This window comes from Pezoporus occidentalis, unplaced genomic scaffold (assembly GCF_034315485.1).
Source record: "Pezoporus occidentalis ecotype Australia unplaced genomic scaffold, CSIRO_AGI_Poc_V1 ctg352, whole genome shotgun sequence".
NCBI classification, from domain to species: domain Eukaryota; kingdom Metazoa; phylum Chordata; class Aves; order Psittaciformes; family Psittacidae; genus Pezoporus; species Pezoporus occidentalis.
This window is the reverse complement of record NW_026915506.1, coordinates 212,898-230,484: the sequence shown is the minus strand read 5'-3', so window position 1 is coordinate 230,484 and position 17,587 is coordinate 212,898. Positions and strand designations below refer to the sequence as shown.

Below are 17,587 nucleotides of genomic sequence, written 5' to 3'. Positions count from 1 at the left end.
AGAGCAGCACCCGCACCCCGGCCCCTCTTACCACTCGCCGCCTACCACGGCGGTTCCAGAAACCAGCGGGACGGGACAGAGTCCAGGGGACGCCGGGCCGGGCGGCGGCAGCTCCTTGCTTGGCTTTACACGCACCCTCCATACGGCTTACTCAGGGAAGCGCGAGTGCTGGTGAGCGGCCTCCTGCCGGCCAGGGGAAGCGCTTCAACGCTGCGCTGCTCCCGTCAGGTGAGCCCGCGGTGACTGCCCGGCTCCAGCAGCGGTCGGATTTAGGATGGGATGCTGCAACACCAGCGAAAGCAGCCGCTGCAGCCTCCAGGAGCCCGACACCGTTGCGCTCCCGCTTCGGCTGCTCGGGCTGCCAGGAGCACCGCGCAAAGCCGCCTTCGAAGGCGCCGACACCGACCCAGCCCCCTCATGCCCCGCAGCTGTTCTATATAAGCTGCCTCGCATCCCCGTGCTGGGCTCCACGCAGCAACTACTCCCGAAACAGTGTATGGTAAAGATGATCGCTCTCAGTCCCTACAATGGAGCATCACTGCCTTCTTACCCCAATCTTTCGCACTGCTCTAGGCATTCGCTGCAGGCCACCGACAGGGAGGGGCCTACAGAACCTTTAACGCACTGCTGGGTACCGGGCCCTCTGACCACTGCCCCAGTGCAGCCTGCTGCAGTGCTGGACCCTGAGCACAGCCAGTGCATGGGCACCAGGGAACACCCCAAACTGCTGGGGGCTTGTTCCAGCAATGCTCTCATCTAAAGATACAATGGATCTCCTCGGTTACCCTCACCCTTTGCTATTGCCAATTTAATCTTGGCAACTCAGAGTGCCTTAGGACATTCATACCTTGCCAGTGGAGAGCCTCAAGTTTGTTGAGATGCTAGGTGTAGCTCCCCCCATACTCAAGCACTGCTGCTAGCAGGTGCACCAACATCACCTCTGTGCAGAATTAAGGCACAAATAATTGAATTAATTTCATCTTTAATTTTTTTCAAAGTCATGGCAAATATTCTATAGGAAGTTGGGTTTTAGCTATGGTCTAACAGCCCTGTTTCTTCTAATGAAAAAGCTTGTATATTTGTTCAAAAAAGGGAACTAAATTGAACTTTCACACTCTATTCAACTCAAAGTGTTCACGTAATACTCACCTTTTGTTTCCTCACTGCAATTCCTCATGGGATCAGGCATGTGAGGGAGAGGAGTGAGTACCTGTAGACATGCACAGCCCTTAGAGGAACTGCCCAGTGGGATTCACATGCTCAGGGTATGACCTGTCAATAAGCTCACCCTGGAGTCTTGGTATGATAAAGATCTCCATTAGCACCACACACACTATGCTGAACATAATAGCTCTGCAGTTTGTATGTGGCACAAGATTCACAAACCTCATTTTTGTTTCTAATAATCTGAGACTGACGCAAGTGCCTTTGGCTGGAGAGGAAAAATTATGCTGACTGCTACCCACAGATGTTCTCTGATCACACTCCATGCATCAGCAAAATGTTATTTCGTTGTTTTGTAAAAGATCAGTGAAGTATGGTCAAAGCCAAGGGATGTGCTCAGAGTGTTCAGTCTACTGACAGTAAGAGACCTGTGGGTATTCCAGGTAGTGTATTCCAGGAAAACAGTCACAGGGATTTCTCGAGGCTTTAAGGTATGGTAATAGATCTGGCTATGGTAGGTGATCACAGATGCTCTGAGCTTTCAAAGCCCAAATTTTTAAAGTTACTGTTCCAAACGTGCTCAACATAAACCTGAACAGCATATTGAAAAACAAACTGACCCACCCAAACTCAAGCCTGACCTACCAATTAAGGAATACCCACTTGGTAATCAACAGGAACTATCACTTTTCAAGGGAAACAAATGTTTTGTTGTCCCCCCCCAAGAACCGAGTTAAACATTTGTACACAGAACACACAAGTACATAGGTCTGGTTGCACAATGGAGAAAGTCAACACAGCCATTCTTGTAACACTCAGTATATACACAAGTCTATCATGCCAAACCCTGTATTATTATTATCAAAAGAAAGCTTTTAAGTATTTACAAGTATTTAACTGCAGAACCTCCTGTGCTTTTAAATAAAAAACTCTTTAAATTTCATTCACTATACTTCATCTATTCCTGACAAATCAAGATTATTGCAACAGAGAGCAATGTGATGAATTAAATTCCTTTTTAAAATAGCAGTTTGATGTCCTACATTAATAACCACCTTATTAGCAGTAACTCCCATAAAGAGCCAAAGAAGACAAGTCATTACGCTTAAGCAGGGCTCGTTGCTTTAATAGTTCTACACGTAGGGCAACCACATTTTTAGATTTTCCCTGGAACAGGAGGGACACACTTCTGCTGTACATGTAGTTGAAACAGCCTGTGTACTTCTGTCATACAAATTTAACCTTCAACCCTGTACTAATGTGATGGGTACAATAAACCTAGTACATGACTGCACCTCTATGACAAGTCCTTTAGTAACCACAACAGAGATATAAATTTGACATGTAACTGGCATTCCCCAGTGATAATCCCGGATCTTTAGCAAAATGCTAATCTAATTATCAAATGAAAATACTTCAGAGATTTTGAATTTTTGCAAATTTTGCTCCCACTGCAGCCCAAACTACTGCTATTCCTCAGTTACCTGCATAAACCTTTTTTTAAAAGTGGCATTTAAGCTTTCCTAATTGGAGATTTGACAAGGAGGAAGGCCCTAGGCTTTCTTCATCAACACCATGAATACTTTAGCTAAGAATATGGAAGGGATTTGTTTTCCCCCGTATCTCACATGATGCACAGCATCGAATAGTGTACGCAAAATGACACTTGCCCACCTTCTTCCAGCCAGAAAAAACACTTCAGAGTACAACTTCTGCAGAGATCCTTCACAAGGCCGTTAAGACTGTTAACAGAACTAACAGCACTGTAAGTATTGCAGAAAGCATTAAAATGCTTGAAGGAAGTAATATAATAACTAGCAATAACTCTAGTACTACATAGAAGTCTTTTACCTTGTTATGTAGATAATGTCTGTTTTGCCACAGGGCACCTGTCTCGCTGCACAGAATGTGCTAACACCTGCAAGATAATCAGGAGCATTTAGCAAATACAACCATGCTCTGTAGGACCCAACTCCATTGCTTGCAGCTGTGGACAAAATCAAGGCCAAAATTACAGAAAGTCTCAGGTGAATGCTGTCCTGAGGAAAATGACTCTAGCCCTGCTCTGCCAATGGGTTCCAAACATGACATTTAACCAAACATTCAACACCCCTCCTGAACCTCCCAACACTTCCTAATGTTCCAAGACAGTAAGAAACATGACTTGCTGATACTGCAGAAACTTTTGCAGTAACATGAAGTAATTGCCACAGCAGTTTTAGTCAACAATAACTGCACTTGAAAGATAAAGGACATCCAAGCTCTCTAGTACATCCTAAATTAGGCACCAAAAATTGGCAAGTGTCCAATAACTATGACTTGGATTCTGTCTCAGACCCTCCTATCTACAGGATCAGAATATTACTCATCTTTCCGATTAATATGGTTTAGTGTGAGGTGTCCCTGCCCACGGCAGGGGGATTGGAACTTGATGATCTTAAGGTCCTTTCCAACCCTAACTATTCTATGATTCTATGATTCTAATATTGGTGAAAAGTCCAATACAGCAATAATCTGAGAAAGTCCCATAGCAAAATTAAATACATATATACAGTGCTGGGTTTAGATCATACAAACTAAATTAGGACCTGCACAATTAAGCATTAAAAAAAAACCTCAGTGAACATCATCAACTGTGTACACTGAATGAAGCAAGAGTCCCATAGAAAAAAAACCCAGCTCCTGACTGCGTAAAACACAAGAATAAAACCCAGACGACAGCTTTACATCAGCCACGTCTCAAGTTTGAAATATCTGCCTTTGCAATCTTGGTGTTTCACAATTTAAAAACAGTGTTTCAATATTACCTGGTAAAATGAGGAATAATACTTTATTTTCACTCCTTTTCTTTCTTCCATGTATTGTAAGTAAGATTAAGCTGCTTAAATATTTGTTCTTTTCTTGTTTTTCACAAGAGGGAGAATTTCCCAACCAGATAACAAATGCTGGAAAAGACAGAGTATGGGCTGCATACAAAGATATTACTAGAGGTGACACTGCACGAGAAAGCTGTAAAAACACAGTGTTAAGGAAAAGAGAATTATTTTCACTGTACCAACCACTTTGTATGTTATCCACATCTCCTGCCAGCACAGAAACTGCAGGTTTTATACAATTTATTACAACAAATTAATTTCTCTGCTTTTCAATTGAGATCTTGGTATCCTAGCTGTACTCTTGATTTAATATATGCAAAAGTTACTCTCCAATTGAAGAAATATGCATGATGCAAGCATCCATACACATCAACCAACAAAGGTTTTCATTTGAGTTTTTTATTATAGCTTGAATTTTTTCACTGCATTTAAAAATCTAAAAAAAATAAATATTTGTTTCACAGCTGCAAGTCACATATGCATTAACACCACAAAGTCTGGAATTTAACCAGAGAAGGAAAGTCAAATCCAAAAGTGTCCAGCTAAGCACAATCATCTCAGGGCAATTATACTAAAAATAAAATCTTAAGAAAAGGGAAGGGGGGTGTTAAAGAGTTATTTCAAATGCATTTTTCTGGAAAAAAGTGAAAATTCTATTAGAAACCATAAACTACGCTTTCAGCATTTAAAAATAAATGTTTAACCTCTTGACAGCAACGACTGCCTGGTGCATCTTTTTCTTTTAAGGTTTATTCTTGACACATGGCTGCAGAGGTTTCAAATGATAAATCAACCTCTTGTAACTGTGTCCACTTAATTACAGAATCAGTCCTTAAAAATAAAACAATGTATTAAGTCAGTTTGTCCATCCACATACTGAAAATGCCATTGTATGCAGTTTTTTTATCGACACTAAGTGACTCCTTCATGGATTGTACATTGTGAAGATGACTGTCTCTTAAACAATCACTTTTGGTATTAAGGTTCTTAAAACAAATCAGAAAAATATATATCTTCAGAAATCAGAGTAGTCACTTTTTTTTCCTGTTAAAAGCCATAAAATAAGCTCATATTCAATTACAAGCAATAGAAACCATAATGCTATTGGAACATAATTATTTTATCACAAAAAATTTATTATTTACAAAATGAAAAGTTACCAAGTGAATTTATCAGGGAAAAAGTTAAATGTTCTTACTAGGTGATTTGAAAAACTTAAGCAAGTCTCTCATGCACTCACACGCCAAATTGTTTGCATAAGGAGAAATGTTAATTCATGTTAGTGAAACTTGACTCCCATTCACAATATTCTTGTTTTTATTGTAAGATGGCAAAACCCACATGGTTCTGTACAAGAAGGCATGTATTAAGACAGTTCCTTATTTTTGTTAATGTGTTTTGGCTCCCATGAATATCCGTACCACTGAACATTTTCTCAAATAATCAGTTATATTATCAACTCAATCATTTAATCCACTGAACTTACCACCACAAGAAAGACACAAAGAGTTAGTTTAATGATCCCACGTTACACAGAACTCTCATTTCTGAAGTTATACTAAACTGAAACCTTCGTAGTGATCTATAGCCTGGATCAATTTAGACTTCAGGGTTTCTTTATCTGTGTATTTTGGAAGATCAAGAAGATTAAAGCAAGTGTGAGCTACCGGAAGATAATCTTCTCCACCTCCTGTTGGCTGGATGACTAGCTTAAGACACTTCATTCCAAGAATTGGAATACGATCACTGCCTGTCAGAAACACTGCCAAGAAAAAACACACAATATCTTGAAAGTAGTTTAAGATGGTCTCTGTCATATCTACTCTTCCAGTCACTGTTTGCATTTTTTTAATTATTCCAACAAGGGTTAGCTTTTCACATTGAAGTTGTTCTACTAAGTTTGAAAACCACGGAATAATTATTTAACCCCATCTCTAGCTCACACATGGACTCTTAACTGTAACACAACAGGTGATATATAAAGGAAAACAATTTTAACATAGGAAACCAGTCTTAGGAAAAAGAAAAAAAAAACCTGAAAGCCAAAACCAAACCACAAAAAACCCAAACCAAGCAAAAAAAAGAAAAAAGGCAAAAAAAAGGCACCCAAGAACCACCACAAAAAAAAAAAAAAGAGAGAGAAAACAGGAGGTTCTTCATACATCAGACTTTGTTATTTAAAATCCACTAGCTAAACCTTTATTGAGCACTTGCACATATCCTGTAAATACATGGAATTAGTTTGTACAATATGAAGTTTATCTGAATTCAAAACTAATCTATGATCTATTCTCAACAATGCTCATTCACAGGAAGCTTCAATAACTTTCTCTTCCCTGCACTTCTGTGCTCGTATCAGTACCATGATGTATTAACAACCAGCTATGGCTCCAAAATTCAACTTACGTGTAATGAAAGAAAAATAATGAAGAATGTGAATCTTAGCTCAAAAAAGAGAAAAGAATTCCTAGTCACAACATAGATGACACCAGCAGTTTAGGTTGCTGGGGTTTTAGGTGATTTGGGGTTTGTTTGGGTTTTTTTTGTTTGATTTTGGAGGGATTTGGGAGGGGGGGCAGGCGTTTGATTTTGTTTTCGTTCTTGCATTCAATGCTGTTCCGGTATACTGTGATCTTGTAACTTCCCACCACCCAGAATTACTCAGGGCAACCCCAGCAAAATCAGAAACAAGCTCATAATCAATTTCTTCTGCTTTTTTTTTTCCTTCCAAATAAAACTGATCACATTACAGACAGATATGGACATCTGCCCTCTCATCAGGCCTTATCAGGCCTAAAATCACAGTGCTCCTGTTCAGTTAGCAACTTCTGCAAAGTAGTTTCAAATACTTACGCAAAAACTGTTTTTTCTTCTCCAAAGACAGCTCATGAAAAACCTCCCAGAATATTTTAATTGTAGGATGGTCTGCCCAGTATTCTCCTTTGTATTCTGTATTCTAAAATGAGCAGGAAATTGGGTTATTGTTTGCATGCAGAATTAGTGGGATAATCTGACATTAAAGTAGAATGAATGTGGTTTGTGTAAAAGGATACTGCAAGTGACATTGTTTTTCTTCAGCTGTTCACTCTGACTTCAACTATACAGACAGATGCAGGTTCTCCAAAGCATATTCAATCCAAATAAAGTAGAAAAGTTTGACAGTGAGTTTCGGCAATCAAGAATATTTACTTGTATAAACTATATGCGTTTTTTTCACTTCCCCCTTCTAATGTAACACATTATCTAGAGCTACAATTTAGTTCTGTGGATCTTTCTTCTTCTAAGTCTGATTTCCTTCAGAAATTAGATGGACAAACTTTAAGCAGGAAGGTAAAAATGATATTTTAGTGTCTTCATTCACTGACATGTAAAAAAAAAAAAGAAAGGGGGGGAGGAAAATTTCCTTACTCATGCAGTCAACCCAATCAAAGCTGGAAGTCATATTAATGAAAACAGAACTCAAAAGAACACGTTTTATTCTTTTCCAGATGCAAAAGCATGTGAAACAAATAGCTAACCATGGTTCTTACCTTCTCCAACTCTTTCCAATCATAATTTGTGTTCCCAATCACCATTGCCTGCAACTCGCTGGGCTGAAAGAGCTGAAGAACTTTACCTCCACATACTTTGTGGAAGCCTGCATGGAATGCATCGAACAAGGAAGCCACAGATTTATTGAAGATGTAATCCACATATGCATCTACAAAATCCTGCCTGTACAGAGAAGAAAAAATAAATTTTGTTGAAGGAGAAGGGGAAAAAAAAAAAAGCATGTGTCACCCTTTTACCAATAAAACAGGAGCCACCTCTGTATAGAACACAGCATAGGAAGTGAAGCAAAAAGGACCATATTACATGATCTTCTTCACGTTACAGCCATCATGAAGATAACCTCAATGAAAATGACACAAATGTATTTACCCACCACGCCCTCTAACACCCACCATGCACTCTAACAAAGAGTCCATAATGTGCAACAGCAAAATAGTAACTTTTAGTGTTATTTCAGGCACTGTAACCATTTTTCTCATTTGTATGCACTGCAGTGAAATCGGACTGAATGGCAACAAGCTTAAAGGCTTGAATTACATGCAGCGTCCTGAAACTGACTAGTCAAGCTGTGCTGTATTTTAAAAAGTTAATTTGCACTAAAAATGCAAATCAACTTCAAACAGACATTTGAATCCTCTACAGCAGAAAGATCAGTTAATTACCTTTTAATCAATCCTAGTTAACATTGTAAGTTTCTACACTGGCAGAGTGACTTCAGTTATAGATTAGTTACCCTACCAAAAACTCATTCTTTGTGGAAACCCAAAGTATTTGAACAACATCCACAGTACTCAAATAAGCATCACCAACAATTAAAAAAAAATAATTATCTGAACACATTTTGATGATACATCTATTAAAATGGTTGAACTGAAAATACTGAAGATGAACTGAGGGAGTGGTGAATCACAGTCCTTCTCTTCCAGTGCTCAATGAAATACCCATTTTATGTGCACCATGTAATTAGCAGAGACGTAGGTAACTTAGTATTATACTAACCCTGGAAGAAAAGGCTGATCCAGAGATAATTCATAGTAATAAACTAATTGCTAGTATTTTTAAAAATGAATTCAAGCATCATGGAATATTTGGATTTTCAGAAATTCTTCACTGGTCCCAGACAGCAGATGACAGTGCTGCATACGTTACATGGACACGTTGGAAATTTTCTTGTAATTCAACTCCGATTTTACTGCCACTTGGTGACAGACCACCAGACCAACACCAGGGAATTTCAAAACTATCATGTTGAAGTACCACAAAATGATATATCCCCAGCTTTACGGCAAGGATTTTAAAAAACCACCCATACAAACACACCCCACCCCCACCCCGCCAAAACTCTTTCCTCTAAAAGGAGGAAAGTTACAAAAAAAATGAGCCAGTTATAAAAAAGTGCTGCCAAAAATTTGCCCTCTAGGAACATGCCTAGAGGTACATTTCCTCCCTCGTTCCTACCATGCATAACTTAGATGCATTCTGTTCTCAGAGTATGCTCTTGCCATTTGATTCTCCCTTTACTGTGGGAGAAGTAAAAGCACAGAGAATTCACCAAGATTAAAGGACAGGAATATGAGAGGATTGACAAAGAGAGATATGAAAATGGTAGTATTCTGCAAAAAAAGGGACAAACCACCAGATTTATACATGTATATATATAAGAATCCCACCTCTCAAACACTCTTCCAACAATAGCACTAGATAACAATTTATCTGGTCTATAAATGGGACACTTCTCTGAAATAATATTTCATATATGAATAGATACCACACACTTGTAGTTTGCATACTAATAAATAATTGCACCAAGGTTGAATTTTCAAACATTACGCACTAAATTCCAATTACATTCCTGCAGAATCATGACTATTTTTAATCTTAGAAAATGAAGATCATGTAGTCAAAATGGACCATAAAGAGCTTCAAAATATTTCTAAGCTCAAAGTGAAAAAGAAGTATTACACATTCTGAGTAAAATTAGATAGCCTCTCCACAACTGACAAAACCTTAAATAAAGAATCAGTGACACCTTCCACTAGACCAGGTTGCTCCAAGTCCCATTCGAGCCTAGCCTTGAACACTCAAGGGATGAGGTATCCACAACCTCTCTGGGCAACCTGTTGCAGTGTCAATACAATACAACAGCTATTTTAACAATACAAATGAGAACAGCTTGGCAAAAAACTAAAGCAGTTTTGCCTCCAACATTAGAGTAACAGCTTGGTACAGGATACTTATTGCAGTCCAGTTATGTTCCCAACACAGAGAGCAACACTGAACTACCCTGTAACCCATAAAACTCACCTATTTTGTTTGACTACAGGAACATCAGCACCATTAGGAACAAGCTCTTTAATTTCTGTTGTACCAAAATTTTCCACAGTGATCTATTTAAAACAAACAAGAACAGTACAAATTGTATTTACTGCATACTGTACTTCTTCCCACCACTTAGCTAATAGCACAATGAACAGCAGGCACATGCTAAAATTCATGCAAATCAGCAGCTGATGCTTTTGCTCAAACACTCCATCAGAGGCAGTTCTAACAGATGGTGATAGATAATACTTCTGATGAGCTTGATCAGAAACATTTCAAGAACTTTGTAAAACTTACAGTAAAATTAAGACAAAATGCTTCTTCTATGTCATCCTCTGGATAGTCCAGTAACTGTTGCATTCCCCTGCAAAATAAATTACAAATTACTTGTATCAGTGGAAAGAAAGATTAACTTCTTGTTCTGAAGCATTCTTTATGCTTTTATAATCCAAGTAAAAAAAATATAATAAAATCTTTCTACTGTTACTTTATTAGCCCATTAACTTGCACTTTGTAGTGTTATTTCCTTTTAATTAATGGCTAAAACGTAAAGGTATGAATTTCAAATATTATTTTACCCTAAAATTACTGTAGGATAATAAAACAGAAAACACAAATATTAAACCCAAGCATTTAGAAGCAGGTGTTTAACAACAGCATGCATCCTTTCTCAAATGACACGCTGTTTATCCTGTTGGTGTGAAAATAACACATTCTCTTTATGCTCTTGAAAGAAAATGCTGAATTAAAAATTAATTCCTATTAATACTCATTTTTCTTTTTCACTTACCTGCCAACGTCTGGCATTAATTCTTTTAAGTCATCCAGGGATGGTTTCTTATTCAAAAGCTTTTTGTACAAAGCCAAAGGGAAATGAAGGTCTATTATAGTAAAATTATATATTGCTAGCCCACAGACAACACCAATCAAATGAAACAAGTCACTGTCTTCAAAGGTCTAAGAACAGAAAACAGACAAGATGGTTTAAAATAAAGAGGTTATTTTAATCTTATAGAGTGCAGGAAAAAAAAAAGTGTAAAGTGCAGTATAATCTGAGTGAGTTTAATTTATATTTTCTTTAACTCTGTATGTAGACGTAAGTATTGGGGAAAACAGCCTAAAGCTTTAACCAGCTGAGAGACACTGAAACCTAAGGAAACATAACTCTGGCTTTGCCAGTGACTTATTACTGCACTATTCAGTCTTAAATATGCATAAATTTTTACAAAAAACAATTTCTGTGAGAAGGAGCTGACTATTGACTCCTTTGGAGTTAATAGCCATGGTTTAAAACACAACTGTGGAAATGTTAACATTCAGGTATTTGTGATATAGCCACCCTAGTGAGTGCATTTATTTGAAAGAGGAATGAAAACTTCTGGGAAAGTATGACTAGATGACTACCTACAAAATGGACCCATAAATGTGACTGAACACTGACCTGTTCAACATCCACTTCAAGAGTTTATCTCTGCCAGTTTCATTTATACTGATCCTGTTCTTGGAACTGATTTACTCTATCTGGCACTTCTTCCTACAAAACTTGCCTGTGTTAGGGACAACTGGTAAGGACTAAGTGAGGAACAGGGAAAACAGAAGGGAAAAGTTTTGATCTAACAATGTGTCCTAGGTTCAGCAGTAGCAGTCATTTTTCTCCTTCTTAGTAGCTGGTGCAGTGCTCTGTTTTTGACTTTCAGCCTGGGAACAACACTGATAACACCGATGTTTTTAGTTGTTGCTATGTAATGTTTACTCCGACCAAGGACTTCCTGAGTCTCATGCTCTGCCAGGGAGGAGGGGAAGCCGGGAGGAAGCAGAGATAGGACACCTGACCCAAACTAGTCAAAGAGGTATTCCATACCACAGCACGTCATGCCTAGTATATAAACTGGAGGGAGTTACCCGGAAGGGCAAGATCACTGCTCCAGTCAGGCTGCATATTGGTTGGAGGGTGGTGAGTGATTGTATTCTCTCCCCTTGTTATTTCTCTTATCATTACTATTATTGGTGGCAGCAGTAGTGGTTTTGTGTTATACCTTAGTTACTGGACTGTTCTTATCTCAACCCATGGGAGTTACATTCTTTCAATTCTCCTCTCCATCCCTCCAGGAGAGGGGAGGAGGAAGAACTGGGGGAGTGAGTGAGGGGCTGTGTGGTTCTGAGTTGCCAGCTGGGCTTGAACCACAACACAGTGACAAAAATGAACATTTTTTTGAGACGACTGCAGCTTCTCCTCTTGAAATAAAACTATCACAAACTACTATGTTCATTCATTATAAATGTAAATATTGTAAGTCAAAAGAAAATTAATGACCACAGATCTCACCCTACCTGATCAGAGAACCAGATCAGTCTGGACTCTTCATAATACCTGAACATTCCATATTTGGGATCAAGCAACTCCCTCATGATGAGCAAAAAAAATTCTTTCCGAACACCTCCAGCATCAACAGCTTCTTCCCCTACAAAAATAACCTGAAATACACAATTCAGTTAGCACTGAATTAAAAACACATTGTGAAACAAGAATTGTCCAAAAATAGTCTCAGTTACTTGCATGGCAGTGAAAGACACTTTAAGCAATATGTACTGATAATACCTTGAGTGGCTTCTTGTAGTCTACGTTTTTTGTTTTCCTTAGGACTTCCACAGCATCTCCTACAATATTGTCTCTCCGTACCATTAATATCAAGCATGGGTTGACAGATTCAAATACTGGCAGAAAAAGAGAAGACAAATTCTGCCTGTGAGCCTGATCAACAGCCATCTGGGAGGAAAACAAAGTGGAAGTGTCAGTAGGTAAGATAAGATTCCTGTCAACATTAGATAGCCATCAGTGTGGTCTTAAGCGGTGCAGAAGACATGAATGGGATTAGCTATTGTGAAAGCTAATGAATTTGCCCAAATTTTCTTTATATTCCTTTTATCTAAGGAAATGTTTCTTGTCAGAAAACTCTTTTCCTTTACCCATTAGCCTCATCATTGCTAATATTCAGGAAGTCTTAGCAAATGCTCAGGGAACTCTTACAATACAGGTCTGGACATTCCAGTCAAAATACTGTTTGGTAAGAAAAGGAAGAAAAAAACACTGCACTTCATCTAATGAAGAATAAGCTGTTTAACATAAATCTGACATTAAAACATCCATTAAAAGCTAATTCACAGAATGAAAAGTGATTGCTCATCTATTTAATTTGTATTTTAATTTTTGTATTAGCTGTTCAAAAACTAAACACTACTGCAAATGTTCTGAACACAACCTAGGGCTCTTGAAAGTTTGTGTGTTTTAACACTACGTAATTGCTTGTAGGAAAACCCAATGTGAACATTTCCCTGAATTCATCAAACATTTGTGTTAACCATAGGCATAATAAACTATGTTTATTATGAACTACAAAACCAAGCTAGCACTTTTCCTAATGAGCTCATTACTTGTGCATGACTTTTCTATTTCAATTCAGACTCAGAACAATAAGTTTTATTATGTTAAACATTATAAACATGGGGGGAAGGAATGCTGCTCTTACTGCTGTTACTTTTGCAGTGGCCTCCCTTCATTCCTCCTTTAAGAATATGATTTATTATACCTTTACAGCAGCTGAACAGATATGGATTATATAGACACAAAAAATTCCAAACATTGAACAAAAGAATAGCTCACCACTGCTTTCAGCTCTACCAATAAAATCATAAAAACACATACTCTCAGCTACTTTAGGGTTGTCTAGTGCATCTACCTCTAGACAATAGATATGGGTCAAGATATAGAATTATTTGTATAAAGTATCTCTAGGAAAGTCTCTAGTTGAAACAGAAGTGAACAAATTAGAAGTAACATATAATTACATTTAACAGGAAAAGAGCCAAAAAACTATCGTAAACTGCAAGATTAGGGAACCTACTCCAACTGTCCCAAGTAGATGCTAGATTTTCATGATAAACTTCTTTTCAACTGCCTTGCAGACACTGATCAGACTTCAGAGTTTAGCAGCACCCTGAGGGTGGTTATGACAGATGAAAAAAGAAATTAGGTGTGCACTAGATATTCACGTGGTTCCAACATATTGCTGATACTAACTAATCTTAAGAACAGCAATAGCTCCTAAATGCCATCAAGAGAAGAAATTAAAATTAACTGTAACTGGCTGCCGCCTCTAGCAAGACAGGTAGACTTCCAGGTCCAGGCTGTATATATATATACAATTTAAAGTCTGCACATATGGAAGGTGGGGTTGGCTTTTTTTTTTTGGTTGGGGGTGATGGCTGGGTTTTTTTTGTAGGTTGGTGGTTTGTTTGCCTTTAGTGTTGTTGTTTACCTTTTTTTTTTTTTTTTTACACATGTACTATGGGTTGTTAACACCTCAAAAAAAGCTCTCTCATTCATGAAAGAAAAAGAAGTTCCTTAGAAAATCATACAATTAATAAACAATCTTGAGATCTCAAACCCACAAAGCCACTAGCTTCTATCATGTACACACCCCAAGATTAAAACTAGTTCCATCATTCTTAGGCAGAAGAGATTACAGAGAGTTCAAACAAAGAAAAGAACCAAACAAAACCCACCAACACCAGGAACATCCCAAAGCCCCCGACTAGCTAACTAATATTCACAACATTAAAAACTGAGACTCTTACCTGCATCTGTATGACTGCATCTGTTTGCAGGAGAGTTGTCTTTGCCTGGGCATCAAATACAAATGGATATGTGCAAATTGTAACAGGAATATCCGTTAACTACAATGAAAAGAACTGTGTCATATCTCTGCTTATTTAAAAAACACAATTATAGTTAAAGAAGCCATTAAAATGGTGCTCATTTAATACATAGATTTTACTACAAAGAGAAAAAAATCTTTACTCATCATCAATGAAAGACAAAAGCATCTTAGGAAAATTAGGTAGATTTTCAAATATTTAATACTTCAGCTAACAAAACAAAAACCAACCCACACACAAACACCACACTCACTTGATACATATTAATTTCAGAACTTTTATCACAGCTAGTGGGTATTATCAAAGTAGTCCTTGTTTTCAAATGCTGCTCTACATTTACAGTACAAAGAATTACATATTTTTGCTCCACAAAAACATTTTCAGATTACAGTTGTGCTAACCAAGAGCTTTACACCCAACAGAACACACAAGACAATCTTTGACATTCGTATTTCTGATTTCCTTATATTTTGCAAAAGAAATCAGACTGCAACCAATCTTACCTCAGTTAATCCATGGTTGACATCCTATGACAGCATTTGCACAAAGGTAGCAATAATTAAGATGAAAAAGCAGCATTAGTGTCTGCATTAATTATTCATCTCTGATGTAGAAATAAAAATATTTATCTACAGGTTCCCCCCAAGAGAAAGTTTACCGAGAAGTATCAACCATAAACATTCTAATTAATCTACCAAATACAACCATGCCTTTTTGACACCTTATGTATCAGCCCTCAGAAAAAAGACCAATGAAGTATCGTGTTTTCTTGGATGCAAAAAGTAAAGATTTTAAATGTTTACTTCCATACACTAATAAATTACATTTGCATTTATCTACGTGTACTCAGTCTCAGATGACTATAGTATGTCAACTGAAATGCATAATATCTTGAATGAGTAAAAATTTAAAACCAAAAAGGAACCCCATCACTTTACCATGAAGTCTGAAGAATTATTTTGGTCTATAATGTATAAGAAAACAAATTGACTCTTGAAATTTGAGACAGGCCAATATATATCATTGGGACTGTGTGGAGACTTCCACAACAAGCCGAGAAACTAAGTTATCCATCTGGTGCTGTACCCTCCTTATCCTCCACTGAAAGCTAAGTCTGTTTCTACCTAGCAGGCAGAGAACAAACAGAATAAAAAGTCATGACAAACTAATACTTTTTAAATTTGACTATATATACAAGACTAACAAGTCAAATATCTAGGCATCCATGGCTCAGAGAAAGAGATGGCCAGAATACTTTCTATCTGTATCCTTAATTCCTCCAAGAAACATCAGATTTGATTACCAAACTCATCACAGATTTATGCAATTTTGCACTCCTACTGTATATACCATTATTCATTTCTAATTCAAATGGTTTTTTCTCAGTTCCTTTAAGCTATATCTCAAGAATACCTCTTCAAATCAATAGTTCCATCATTTCATTCCTTTGTTTCCCCCCTTCCCCCCCTTTTCTCTCGTTGAAAGAAGAAGAGGGTTTTTTTTCCAAGTTTCTCTCTGAGAATACTCTGAATACTTCTCAGATTCTCTTTTCTTCTATATTTTACCCTCCACATTTTAATTAAGGAACTAAGCAAACAGTTTTGCCTCAAGTAATGACAGTAAAAATTAGACCAGCAAATGAAATGTTGATTTATTATTACTGTTTCAATAGGCAAGTAGGGTTTCTTATAATTTTAAAAGCAAGAACACAGGAAACTAGCTGATATGAAGGGAGAACAAGGCCATCAAAACCATTTAGGAAGGAGATCTGACTAAGGCCATGGAATTATTTTTTTCCAGTCCTATCATAAATCGGAATAATGTTTTCTGCTAAACTTGAAACTACACAAATAAATGACAAAATGATGATTAAAAGGAAATTTAGTACCTAGTATTTTCACAGTAATGTCAAGTTCAGTCTTCAGATTTAAATAACAAATGGTTCTTAAGACTTCCATTATAAGGCAGTTTTCCAGTTCTCATTTTCCTATATTCAGTATTTTCTTCCCCAATTATGACATGCAATTTGAGTTTGTTTACATTCACTTAAAGCACAGTTACAAAGACCATTATTTTTAAATTCCACAACTTCTGTACCCTTCATTGGCATATGCTTCTCTGTTCCAAATATACAGCCTGTCCCTAATTCTAAGGCCCTGCAATGCTTATCCATAGCTTCCACATCTCATTTAGTGTACCACCCCTCTTAGCTATCAACACCAGTTTATATCACACACTGGTTATGTCTTCAGACAACTCTGACTGAAACAAATGTCTGTCATGACTGCCAATACTGACTCATTATTTCTTTACACTCCCCAATCTTCCTGCTGCTGTTACTTTACAATTTTAATTCTTTGGGAGATGGCATCACTTGCTTTGTACTCATAAAATACAGCAAAAGTAGGTTTCCCATGATGAGCACCTTCCAGGTACTGCTGCAAAAAAATTAAACTTATGTGGCTAGAAAAAGCATATTAGCTTTCTCAATATTCTTCCAAAGCGTAAATCAAAGAACTGTGTGGTAAATTCCTATCCAACTCACTAATTCTCTGTACAGGCATTAATTTAATCCCACTTATCACTCTTCTGTTTACAGATCCAGGAATTAATTATCTCTGTTCTTGTTATACTCACAGTAGAAAACTATGTTAATATCATGGCTTAACCCCAGCAGCAACTAAGCACCACAGAGCCACTCACTTACTCACTCCCCCAGCTAGGATGTCTGTCTAGTTATTCATCCCCTGTAAGTCCCTATTATGCTTGTGGACTTAGTTTTCCAAGATACCTTCAGCTTTCTCAATAACAGAACCTATTTTATACAGCAATTCAGATTACCAGGGTGTTTTGCTATCATGAATTATCATTTTCCTAACTTTTTTGACATGGCAAGTCTCAAGTAACAGCATTCTAAATCACTTTTTAATTGAACACGTTGATCAGTGTCAGTACCAAGA

The 17,587-nt window shown here is 37.5% G+C and overlaps 1 protein-coding gene across 6 annotated transcripts in view; it reads right to left on the bottom strand.

Moving 5' to 3' along the window:
* Positions 1 to 4,423: 4,423 nt before the first annotated feature.
* HERC4 (HECT and RLD domain containing E3 ubiquitin protein ligase 4) overlaps positions 4,424 to 17,587 on the bottom strand; it is a 37,427-nt gene continuing 24,263 nt past the window's right edge. For 4 of the 6 annotated variants that reach the window (XM_062630486.1, XM_062630485.1, XM_062630484.1 and 1 more), the window contains exons 17-26: positions 15,131 to 15,154; positions 14,547 to 14,645; positions 12,511 to 12,678; positions 12,243 to 12,386; positions 10,702 to 10,868; positions 10,209 to 10,275; positions 9,897 to 9,979; positions 7,571 to 7,754; positions 6,894 to 6,996; positions 4,424 to 5,802 (exon numbers count right to left, since the gene is read on the bottom strand). In XM_062630486.1, the coding sequence (XP_062486470.1) occupies positions 5,594 to 5,802; positions 6,894 to 6,996; positions 7,571 to 7,754; positions 9,897 to 9,979; positions 10,209 to 10,275; positions 10,702 to 10,868; positions 12,243 to 12,386; positions 12,511 to 12,678; positions 14,547 to 14,645; positions 15,131 to 15,154 (1,248 nt within the window). In that variant the 3' untranslated portion in view covers positions 4,424 to 5,593. Of the gene's footprint in view, positions 5,803 to 6,893; positions 6,997 to 7,570; positions 7,755 to 9,896; positions 9,980 to 10,208; positions 10,276 to 10,697; positions 10,869 to 12,242; positions 12,387 to 12,510; positions 12,679 to 14,546; positions 14,646 to 15,130; positions 15,155 to 17,587 lie in introns of those variants that run through there. The other 2 variants (XM_062630487.1, XM_062630488.1) reach the window with 2 other exon arrangements.